The sequence below is a fragment of the Macrobrachium rosenbergii genome, chromosome 12 (assembly GCF_040412425.1).
Source record: "Macrobrachium rosenbergii isolate ZJJX-2024 chromosome 12, ASM4041242v1, whole genome shotgun sequence".
NCBI lineage: Eukaryota > Metazoa > Arthropoda > Malacostraca > Decapoda > Palaemonidae > Macrobrachium > Macrobrachium rosenbergii.
The window spans coordinates 56776509-56789900 of NC_089752.1; the positions used below are offsets into that span (position 1 = coordinate 56776509).

General features: G+C 37.3%; 2 protein-coding genes across 2 annotated transcripts in view; one reads left to right on the forward strand and one right to left on the reverse strand.

Annotated features, from left to right (window-relative positions):
• Nucleotides 1-10823, reverse strand: part of LOC136843673 (uncharacterized) — a 110901-nt gene extending 100078 nt beyond the window's left edge. Inside the window, exon 1 of the mRNA XM_067112236.1 lies at nt 10681-10823. The gene's annotated coding sequence lies outside the window, so the exon portion shown is untranslated. The remainder of the gene's footprint in view (nt 1-10680) is intronic.
• LOC136843671 (protein 60A-like) lies at nt 1207-13133 on the forward strand. The gene is given in 6 exon segments (XM_067112234.1): nt 1207-3061; nt 8089-8216; nt 8219-8268; nt 8634-8773; nt 10110-10277; nt 12050-13133. Coding segments are annotated over 6 exon segments (1242 nt in total). The 5' UTR covers nt 1207-2664; the 3' UTR covers nt 12409-13133.
• The last annotated feature ends 259 nt before the right edge of the window (nt 13134-13392 follow it).

Here is a 13392-nt window from a genome sequence, read left to right on the forward strand (position 1 = left end):
TACAGGTATATAACTATTGATCTCTTAACTACTTAGAGAAGCCATGTATAGCCATACCTGCGTCATAATCAACTAAGCAAGTACTGGGGATATTTTATTTTGTTTTGAAGCTCCACACACGCACAGGCACACACGCACAGGCACACACACACACACACACACACACACACACACATATATATATATATATATATATATATATATATATATATATATATATATATATATATATATATATATATATTTATTTATATAATATATAAATAATATAAACTGTATACATATACAAATATATATACAGTATATACAATATTTATATAATATACAGTATATACTTATTTATATATTATATATATACATATACTGTAGTGTAAACTTTTTTCATTATGGAGACAGCTAATTCTACCTTTCAGGGCGTTCCGCGAGAGAGAGAGAGAGAGAGAGAGAGAGAGAGAGAGAGAGAGAGAGAGAGAGAGAGAGAGAGAGAGAGAGAGAGAGAGAGAGAGAGCATCTATATGAAACTCTCACACTCATAAAAAAAACTATGGTCAACCTAAAAACATACCATCACCCTGAACGGCCGATTCCATATATATACATATATATATACATACAATATATATATATATATATATATAATATATATATATATATATATATACATATATATATATATATATATATATATATATTATACACACACACAGACACACACACACACACACACACACACACATATATATATATATATATATATATATATATAATGTACACATATGAGAGAGAGAGAGAGAGAGAGAGAGAGAGAGAGAGAGAGAGAGAGAGAGAGAGAGAGAGAGAGAGAGAGAGCATTACATGTACAGCCGATCCCATGGGACCCCTGAGGTGACCCCTACCCCCCCCCCTTATAAAAGCGGTGGCATGGCAACTCACCTATTCGATCCCAAGCTCACCTGTCGGTGGAGTCGGACTCACCTTGACCAGGTAAAGCAAGGGGGCCCCCTTTCGTCCCCTCTCGCGTCTCGTACCTTCCTTTCTTCGGAGCCCATAAAGCACACGACAGACAAACAGACAGACAGAAGCTTTCAACCCCAGACATATGCGTATAGCGTCATCCAAGAACATCAAGGAGACAAAAGAGAAAGCATTGGAAAAATTATTAACATTGTACAAAATAAAGGAAATTAAGCAGTAGGTCTGCTTCCATTTTCATTACATATTTATTGACAAGCACAGTAACACACCTGTCACTTATACAACGAAAAACATTCTTGCTATCTTGTTTTCCTTTAAGTCAACAAGTAACTCTGAATACCTGTGTTTTCTTGGAATGAAACGGGGTGATGATAAAGAGATAAAGCATGGATACGTCCTGGCTACCTGTCCCGCAGGTAACCACGTCATACTGGCTTCAAACCACTCACGTTGGAAATATACTGCATGAATATTCATCAATCACAATTATACGGCTTCGTGCAAAACTTATTAAAAAATTACCACCCTAGCAAAAGAATGCCTTGATTTCATTCAGAATACACAATTTCTCAGCATTTTCAGACAAACATCTGGCAACTGACGTTGTCCAGAATTACCTACGGGCAAGGTATCTGTCTACGATGCCCGGGTACGATGATGTGGAATTCTCTAAACTGGAATTCCTCTTCATCCTTTCCCTCTGTAAATACTTCTGCAACAAAATGCACGGCCGTACTGTTGGCATGCGGTCACTAAGAACCCAGCCCTCAGAGCCTATGCCTCAGAAAGACAAAAATAGGACTGACAAGATCCAAGTGCAGCTGGGTCACAGACGTCTCTCAGGTATTCTGCATAAAATTTCTCTGAGTTTCGTCCTCCTTTATATTGTTACGTATTTCAGTCTCCGGCGAAACAGAAGGTGTAAACTGACAGGTTCCATGGATATTTCAAATATAATGTTAAACCCCCATTTCAGGGTGTACATCTAAGGTCACTGCTGGCCGTCCGGTGGGAACTTCCATTCATTCGATACGATTCGCATATCACTCAGGGATAACTTGATAAGCTGGTCACACTATCGGCTTCCAGGAACGAGCGCACGAACGAAAGTAGGCACTCCCGAGTATCTCTATGAATGGCAGAGTACGAATACATAACGAACACATCAAGGCGTGATAAACGAAGGAAAAATCATTCTGTGGGAACAAGCGAAGGAAAATTCCCTTTCCCCATCCTATCCATCATTCCTTGAGAGAGTGAGGAAAACAATACCCAGAGCGGATACCCCATCCCCTATCCCGACCACCCCTACGTCTGGCTCTGGATTGCACGGGGTATAGAGGCAGAGGCGGGGCCAGCATCTCGCAGGGTAGTTTTCGTTTAGTTTCTCCCAGCGGGTGTTGTGGATGCCTGTAGACGCCGTAGCTCGGGGTACTCGTGCTTCTCTGGAGAAGCGTTCCATTGAATTTGTGAAAGTCCCTCGCTTCGTTAGGGAGGACACTCAAGTAATGCCGCCTAAGTGAAATCGCAGTGATGGTACGCTGCGACCGAGCAATCGCGGACATGCCAGCAAGTGCAGTGTAGTGAATGAAGGAACTGCGTCTTTGAATCACGAAGGACAAGTGCGGGGGGAAGGTACACTGAATCAGACGTTTGAGGGAGATATAAGACTCGTCACAGAGACAGACAATGATGAGGGACGTCACACTGGTGATATTAATGCTGGCTTCCGTGACGGCCACAGCGTGGGGTCACGTCGGCAGAAGCAGCCATGCCAGGGGCGTGGGCGTGTGGATGGACGACGGCAATGGGAAGACGGTGCTGGCCGACCGCCTCGATTCCGAGGAAGCAGCAGAACTCGCCCGTGACATGCTGGACCTGCTGAAGCTGCCCGCGCCCCCGGCCCTCATAGGACGGCACCATCGCCACAGCAAGGAACACCATTCCCACGCGTCGGCGCCCAAGTGGTTGAGGAGGGTCTACGATAACCTTGACGAGCATGGACAAGCCACCTCGGCCCTCATGGATGACGTCCACCGAAAGACTGTCACTGCTGCTGATACCATCATCACTTTTGTCAACAGAGGTTGGTTGGGAACTGAGTCCAATGCTTGATGAACAACTCAGAAATTAACCAGAAAGACAAGTTTTCTCTAGCAATACGTTAAACTTCATTCAATTCAGACTGTTTATAACAAACAAAAACATCAGTAAGACACCGCAGATCTTGGTCCTTCACTGTTCGGTTCAAACAGTTTAAAAATTAGACAGCAAACCCGACTTCCTTGATTTACGTATAAAGTACATTTCAAAACTTCACGATATTCATACGTTAAAAAAAATTTTGAAGCAAACCACTATCACATGCAAAACGTTCAGATAACACTGTGATTTCACTTAATGCAAAGAAGCATCATCCATGAACAGTACGGCCTAAATTATACAATATATTAAACAAGACTTATATACAGTAAATATACAATACAAAAAAAAAACATACATTCATTCCAGTTGGTGAGAGTACAATATGCAATATATGGTCAGGATTACCTCCCAGAGGGCCTCTGGTTCTTTATCCTTATATGATGGTAAAGTGCCGATCCCTTAGTGTAACCTCTCTCTCTCTCTCTCTCTCTCTCTCTAACAACCAAGTAGAAATCCATTGTTTAGAACAGAGGTGTTCTGGGTATTGTGGAAAAGCGGTAGTGAACGGGGGTCCCTCGATTGTGAGCCGCTCAAGCAAGAGAGAGAGAGAGACTATCTATTGTTAAAATTTCAGTAAAAAAATTCAACGTCTTTGAGCATACAATTTGTTATATATAAAAACTGAAATATTTCTTCAACTTGCATTGATATTTACTATGTGCATATCTTTGATTGCTGACTTCTGCAAAATAATTTATATACATTATATATATATATATATATATATATATATATATATATATATATATATATATATATATATATATATATATATATATATATATATATATATATATATATATATATTAAACATGATGCTTAAATGGTTAATTTATATCGACTGTTATAATCGCTTGGTATTTTCCTCTCTTTATTTGCTCTTCTTTTCACAAACAAAAGTTTCTCTTCAGGTTTGTTCCATAAGTACGTTTATTCCTTTTTAATAGTAGTGCTATTAACATACTTGTTCACTCGTTTCCAACATTTCGTGAAAGCGATGAAACGAAAACGGAACAAAAGAAACCTAAGAAAGTAACTTAGCCGTCATAACAAAGCTACAAATCACACTCCATATAAGTTTGTCGAATGATCCTTCAAACAACAAGTAACTGTATCAATATTAATTCAGTTCACTCACTGTAAAGTATTGTTTATATATTATTATATTATTTATGTATTATTATATTATTATTATTATTCAGATGAACCCTATTCATACAGAACACGCCCACAGGGGCCACTGACTTGAAATTCAAGCATCCAATGAATATGGTGTTCATTTGGAAGAAGTAGCAAAATGTCATAGGAAATACAGAAAGCAGAGATCAGTTATTATAAAAGTAAAATAAAAGCAAAGCTACCGCCTCAGTTCATAATTTCCTTACAACCCAAAACAGTATCAACGTTTAAATGATTTTCTCACAGTAATTCAGGACCAGGTTAACTGGAGGTGGAAGCCTATGTAACTTTCCAATAAACCAAGCCAACTTTCTGACAAATCCTCATAAAAGCTTTGGATCGCAGGTGTTCTTTCCAAGCTTATGAGGGCGGATTTTGGTCAAGTTACTACAATGAACAGAAATTCTCCACAGAAAAAAGACATCCGTGAACTTTACGAAATTACATTGTTTTCTCTTACTTGAGATTAAAAGAAAAGATTGGTAACTGTGCAGGTTTTCTACGCTGTCTTTCTCATATGGAGTAACTTAATGGGCAGAAATTTTTAAGTATGTACAATTATAATTCAAAAAATAATATTCAATCAATGGAGCCTTATCATTTTCATAATTGTAAAACCTATTTTAATATTAATCCCTCCATCTGAAATATTTCTGTACTTATTCATGATATTAATAAGCATAAAGTGACAAAAACGCGAAGTGGACATTCCTGATTTAATGACAAAGATAAACATACTGGTAAATGTGTGTCAGTCTTCCCATATTAAAAAAATATACTAACACACGCATGCCCGCGTAATTTCATATATATTGGCCAATCGCCCCATTGGAGGGGTTCCTGGGATGGGTTACTACCCCCATACCTTCTCGTCTTCCCTGGCTACGGCCCACCTCAATGGACCAACCATCAGGTACATAATTCACTCCTAAGGTCGACAAAGCCACAGTGGAGTTTACAGGGATATGACCTACACCCCTTCCCCGAGGTGATGCTAGCCTAATACATAGACACTCACACATACATATACAAAATACAAACACACTCACACACGCATACATACATAATATATATATATATATATATATATATATATATATATATATATATATATATATATATATATATATATATATGATATGAAAAAATTACAAAAAAAAAACCTCTAGCCTATACAGACACATAAGAGTACAGATTTTGACAGCCACGTTGATCCTCTAAGCATTATACCACAATTGAATCTTCAGTGTCAATATATTCTAAACCTAGCAGCAATTCTACAGACCTAAAAATAAATAATGAACAATTTCAGCAGGTAGTTAAAAGTATTCATCTCCATAAGGCATGCATTGTACTGCTTCCTGATAATTACTTTTAATCAAACACACGTGCCTCTCAATTAGCAAAGCACTTTTTAGACCTTCCTGTATCTACGTCCTCCCAAAAGTTCACTAACATAATCTCTTATATTCTCTAGCCATGAAAAAAACTATATTTTATAATTTACTTCAATTCTTATAATGGTCATTTATCAATTTGTTAATTTAGTTTTTCTTTTCTAATAACTGATATCTTCTTTCTGTATGTCCCATTACCTTCTGTCACTTCTTTCACATGAACACCATATTCTTTGAGAGCTCGAATTTCAAGTCAGCGGCCCCCGTAGGCTTGTTCCATACGAATAACGTTCATCTTCTGAATAATAATAATAATATATTTTTAGCTCTCTTAACTGATTACGCATACTCAAATGCCTATTTTTTTAGTTTTCTTTATTAGCTTATTTCCAATCTTCTTACATATATCAACCTTCACACCACATTCTTATATTTTTGTATTTCCGCCAGTTTCAATAACCTGGCTTCAACACACACATGGAAAACTACTTCGAATGCCTTCCAATACTTATGAGTTTGCTCAACCATCCTGTACCCTCATACATTCCCGCTTCTGCCTCCCTATATACTTCTTTCACATTATTTTCAGATTTTGTTCGAGGAGCAAATGAGAAAAGTTTAGATGTACGTGGGTACATAAACACGGATAGGTTAAAAAGCATCCTAATAGGGTGCACTGATAATTAAAACGCTATTTCTATATTGATTTATCAGGTGCTGAGATAATGTTCTCTCTCTCTCTCTCTCTCTCTCTCTCTCTCTCTCTCTCTCTCTCTCTCTCTCTCTCTCTCTCTCTCTCTCTCTCTCGGGACTGAAGTCCACAGTGGATTGAACATTTTATAACACTCTGCTTACCTAGCAAAATTCACGTTACTAAGTTTTAATAAGAAATTTTGCATAATGATGAATGCTAATGTGAACGAACTGTCTCTAAGTAAATTGTTTTCTTAGCAAATCCTTTGCTAAGAATCTTCATGTTGGATTTGTCAACCTAACGAACGACAAAGGGTCGAGAACTTGCAAGACTTCTGAAGACCCCAAAAATTAAATGTCAAGATATTTATATTCTTTTCCTTAAAAGTAATACTAAAAGTGGACCTACTCTTGTGATAAATGAATCTGACACAAAACGTAAAGTGACGATATGAAAATTAGATAGATGGCTCCATTACACAACACTGCAATTTACAAAATCATCTTCATAATCTCATCCTTCTGCTAAAGGAGGTTGAACATTTTCACTGAGCATAAAACAATCCAACTCGCAGCAGAAATTAAATTAGAGCATATGTTCTCCTTTTAATCTTGACTTTATTAGATCACTTTATGCTGAAAGTATTCGATCGAATCATCACTGAGAATAAAATAAAATGTCAAAAAGGCAGCAGTTGACATATTAAGAGGATAACGCTAAATTATCCTACCTTGGAACTTTTTCAACGAATTCGTAAAGAAAAAGTCTTTCCAATTTCATCAAAACCAATCTTACCTCCTGCAACTGGGCTTCTAAACATAAATGTTGATAAAAGTAAATTTTAAGTAATACAATATAAACAAATTTGTGATTTCGCTAACACGCTAAGGAAGCACAAATTGAAGTAAGAGTCAAGTCGCGAAAATTAGGGTTCTATACAACATTCACTATTTCACGTAAAATACTGACGCATGCACTCATGGGAACTTGTGCAAATGCCCAAACTTGATATCAAGGTTTGAAACCTTAACGATATTTGCTACAACAGCAAAAGCAGTGACCCTAACCAGTAAACCAACAAGAAGAACGAGGCATTTGTGTCCCAAGAACATACCCCAGTCAATTAAACCCCGTGTCTCTCTACTAGGTATACTGGATACTTTTACCATAAGCAATTGAGGTTATGCCTTGGTTCAGTCTGGCGGTCTATCTGTCGGAGATTAGAATTATGAGAAAGCTAAAGACCGGATTTTTACAATATTTTGTGAAAATATTCATTACATTCCAGAGAAAACGGATAGTCTCTAGTGTGGATCAAAGTCTGGCACAGGATCCAACATATTTTTACCACTTTGTTTATTGTTGCTGTATTTAAATATACGGAAAATTTCCTGCTGTTTGTCAAAGACACATATGTGATCCAGAATATTTTGGTAACTAAACTAATCTTGTCTTGGTATTCGTGAAAGAAAATGTAAAGGAACCAGTAACTGGGTAAATATGTTAACCACACTGGTGGAGGTTTGCAATGCCTGAAAACTTTCTTCAATATTTAATAAATCAATCAAAATACCATTAACTGTGTCCAAAGATTAGTCTAAATCTACTTAAAATTACTATTACTAACTTCTATTTCAGATCCTCCGACGGGAAGGCCCTCAAAAGGATCAAACAAGAGGTTGTACTTCGACGTGAGCGACGTACCCCTCGATCACACACTTCTCGGGGCGGAAATCCAGGTCTTTCGACATCAAGGTTACCACCTGGAGTGACTCATCCCACATCTGCACATGATATCATGGTCACTGATGATATCAGGTAGGTACGAGGGGGGACGCTGAAGCCAGAAAAGAAAAGAATATGAAATTGGTCCTTCAATAATATTCTACGTGCTTCTCATGTGGGCGCAAGACCTAAAGGAATGTGAGGGGTTCCTTCTGGTCTGGGGGTAGAAGAAGGGAATGCAGGATATTTCAAGGATCAATTATATATTCTTCACTGGTAGCAGACGGCCGTTCTCTCATAGCTCTGTCTGTCTCTCTTGAACCTACCCTACCTATATAATCGTGGTCATCTGTTTACAATAAGATTTAATATCAATGTAGTAACCTAACGATTAATGTCATTACTACAGTACTAACCACTAATAAGCCTTAATTGGAGAACTATTCATTTTCTGGCAGGACCGAGCAAGAAGTGGCAGAGGTGACACTCCCGGAGCACGGATGGGTCAACATCAACGTGACTACACCCGTCCTCTCTTGGCTCATCTTCCCAGAGACCAATCACGGCCTCCGACTTTCTGTTACCCTCCCTGGACAAAGTAATTAATGGTTGAATTCGTCGTTTGTAGTGTGTAATGAAACAAATGCTTGTTAGTTTCTTCACATAATCATTTGATATGTGGCTGATGTACAATTATACCAGGTCTTCCTTCGGACCGTGTCCGCCTAGCTGAATATGATAAGACTCTCAGCATACATTACTTTTTCATTATTTCTCCATAGGCAAGGCTAATGTTTAGTATAAGTTTATCCCGTTTTTTAATCCTCATTGTGTCTGCTGACCTCGGCAGTGGATTACTGCATATTCCTGATAGTTGGTCGATTGTGGCGAGTTACAGCCAAGATTGAGGACATGGGACTAGCAACTTTATTGCAAAATAACTCTGCAAAGGAGGTTTTTTCTTTTCTGTTTGTCTGATTATTTGGAGAAATATCCAAGAAGTTATGAGTATCATTACGAAATGTTTTTCATGAGTGGGCTTCGTCAGGCAACAAGTGACTGAATATTTTAAGAGACAGATAGGAACGTAGCATCTGGGGAGAGAGGTATATAACTTCTGTGGAGTGAACTGCTAACCTTGTCTGAGGTTAAAGGTATTAGAAAACTCGTTTTTTTATTTGTTCCTAACAAAACCTTCAGCAGTTCCAAATATTTCCTGCTAACCGTCACTTCTTACAGTGCAACTCTGGTTATCACAAGCCTTTTCTAATTAAATATATATCTACCATTACTCCAACCCTCATGCCCTTAAAGCTTCCCGTACTTCTGCTGTAATAACTACAATCTTTGATATCCTATATTCACCACCCCTGCAATTATTCTTTCTGCCCCAGCTTCTTTTAAAAAGCCATCACTTAATCTTTAACTGCTCCTCTCTTAACAGGAATTAGGACATCATCCTACATCTTCAATCTTCCTCTCAACACAAATGTTTCTTGTGCAGCTATCTCATACTTTATTCTATCATTTCCAAATCTCTCTTATGCAGTCATTAAATTGGTCGCTAGTTCTCCTATCAAAAACACAGTACTCATCTTCAAATTTTCTTAATGTTTCATGGCTTTGCTTTGTTTCATGTTAGTGCCCATATCAGTCTAACTTCAAATACATTTACTAAGACTGTCTGTCATTTAGAGATTAGGGAAATTTCTTGTCAGATCTGCTCAGAAACACAAGACATACTAGACCTCTTACAAACAAAGGAAAAGCCTTAATGCCTCTAACCACCATCAAACCAAGAAAAGTAGCATATAGGCTAATATCACAGCTTTCAGAGAACTACCTTTCACTGGGCTCAGAACAATTCTCTCTCGAAGGACAAACAAATGAATTTATGAAACTTCAAATAACTATTTTAATTTTGTTCACTGCAGGACACGAACGACACTTCCATGAGGTGGGCATCACAGGAGCCCATGACGAAGAGGAATTCCGACCATTTATGGTCGGTTTCTTTGCCTTGCCTGGGTCCCCCACTACTAAGTCCCACATTCGCACACCAAGATCGGTTGTTACCAGAAGCAAGGCAAGAAATTACAGAGGCAAGTATATTCTCCTTTGACCAAGCCGTTTACTGTCATTTAATAAGTACAGTGTGTAAGAGTAAATAATGAGGTGTTTGTTGGGTGAAGAAAATGGAACTTGATGTGAAAGGCCAAGCTATATTTCAAAACACTGAACAGAAGCAAGGTATGCCAAACAGAGAAAAGAAATAAATTATGCATAGACGACAGAGACTGTCAGAATGAACACTGCCTTCTGCCCTCTTTCTCTCAATGCTCCTTTCATGAACCAATTAGCCGAAAATTACTACTACTACTACTACTACTACTACTACTACTACTACTACTACTACTACTACTACTACTACTACTACTACTACTACTACTACTACTACTACTACTACTGTTGTTGTTGACAAATGACGAGACACGAACCACCAACCTTGTCGATTTCTTGAATGAGAAGTACGTGGCAATTCAAATTTTCTCGAAAGAGGTACAAGCCCATTCTGTTGGCCTGTGTGTCTTGGGATTCCATTATGTGTTGGAACTTTACAGGAGGGAACAATGCAGCACGCACATCCATCTAAACTGGAGGGAGGAAGGAGTTTTAGCCAACTACTGAAAACAATATATGAACTACTTGTATATTGAGACACACACACATATATATATATATATATATATATATATATATATATATATATATATATATATATATGCTTTAAAGCTTGTTCTACAGCTATCAGTATCAATACAACTATGGCTGAAAAATACACAAATCACTTTTGAAAAAAAATAATACTGCAATTTTCCATGGACTTACAATGCTCATGTAAATAGGTACAGTACCAATAATTTAATTTTCCTTCCCAATTTCAATGACATGAAACTTGATAAAATGGCAATTGATATCTGGTCAGGCCAACATGGTACTGAATGTGTGAATTAATGAATCATGAAATTTGGGCTATGAAGCCATTCACTGGACCACTTTCAGCCATTCAGCATCAAGCCAATGAAAAGAGGGTACTGGAAAAGTTGGACGAGTCTTTGAATGGCACTACCCCTAAATTGCAACTTAAACCATGGATAAATCGCCCCATTTTGTAAAAAGCTTTATCCAGAAGGGTCCTCGCAATCAACATGTGTTATCCATTTTTTAGGGCTCTTACAACGAAAGATATTTGTAAAAATTATTCCTAGAACCCATAACACGCTTGTCTGTCAGACCTACATTTTAATATTTTAGCTATTTCATACCTCAATACCTAACATAAATAGCTCTGAGGATCTAATGTACCTGACCTAGTTTCCTAATTCCATATCTTAAGCTCCTGAAACTGTAACGCTACTTCTGGAGAATCTTAGCTGACAGCTCTAATGATCTATATTCTAATCAAATCTTGATATTTCAAATCACCCGCCTTTACTTTATTAAATTGGGGTTGATAAAATTACTGTAGATCTAATGTTATACTAACTTAATCCTATCTCTAGATCAAAGATCTAGAGTTACTGAAATTACCTCCATGTATGCACAAAAAGCTAAAAAGAATATGTATAAGGATCTAAAATCATAGTATTCACAAATTCATGATTTCAAAACCTCTCTTAACAGCATAGTAAATCATCTTTGTTAGCCGCAACATCAAGAAAGAGCGCCAATATTAACAACAGTATATAAAAGAATATGGGACAAAAGTTTTTCAACTAAGAAAATATGAAAAATCTTAGGACTCATCACAAACTAGTACGCAAAAAATAAACTGTTAATCACATCTAAAACCAAATCAATCTCCTTTCCACAGATCTGGCAGATAACAAAGTGGGATCAGACACACTGTGCCGGATGAAGAACCTCCGTGTGTCATTCAGTGACCTGGGTTGGGAAGACTGGGTCATTGCTCCAGAAGGCTATGATGCCAACTACTGCGAGGGGCACTGCCTGTTTCCTCTTCATGCTGACATGAATGCCACTAACCATGCCCTTGTCCAGACACTGGTCAAGGTCATTGACGGGGTCACAGATGACCATGAAGTGCCACCTAATGCATGCTGTGCTCCTATAGACCTTACAACCATACCTGTCCTCTACTATTCCTATGACAACAATGTTGTGCTCAAAAAGTATCCAAATATGATAGTGAAGACATGTGGATGTCACTGAAATATAGTAGGAAAGATAGATATAATAGTTCAAGTATAGGATTATTGCTACAGCTCACATCTATGATATTGTATTTTAAGATACACAATGATTACCTATCTATAAACATATGTAATGATCACAGTTTGTGTTACGAATCTTACTAATGTATGATGTATATTCCAGTCAAGTTTCCATCACTGATTATAGCCAGTGTACTATTTTTTAATATGTAAATTCAGTGCTAGCTGAACTCTAACAAACCCACAAGCATAAAGTTATACTGTGTATGCTTTTCTCTAAAATAGATTTAGTATTATGTTCAAAGTTCGGCTTTATTTTCAGCAAGGCTTTCCTACAATCTTCCTCTGATTTAAGAACGCTAGAATCAGTCCATTTAAACTATCCTTTCCAATATAATTCCTATATAATGCTACACCCAAGTCACTATTTTAAGCTTAGGCTATTTGAAAGAGAGAGAGCATATCCATAACAAATATCTGCACTGTAGTCTTTATGAGTAAAGATCAAATAACACCTACTTTCCGCAATGTACTTATCTGAACTTCATAACATTGCTAATAATTTCTACGCTGTTATCGTCATGTATAAAAGGGAACCCCAGCAGGGTGGATTCTAACACGCCTCAGACACCAATCTAATTACTGCATTACTTCACATGGGACTATACATATCAAATATATATCTGATTTTACTGTGACTTAAAAATATATACGATAAAGTCACCTTTTTTTACTCAATATCCCTCTTCACATAATGTTATTGACTGTACTATTTACACACTTTTACAGTAAAAGATCAGTTGTAAAATCTACACATTTTAATCTATTTATAAAATAATATAAGGCTATTTCATCGCATAAGTAAAAACTAGAAGGCTTACAGATTTGCCATCCTAGAACCCACAAAGGAAAGTGTAACTGGAAGATATACAAATAATTTATATATATAAAAAATCACTTTCAGAAGGGTTAACTTCTCAAG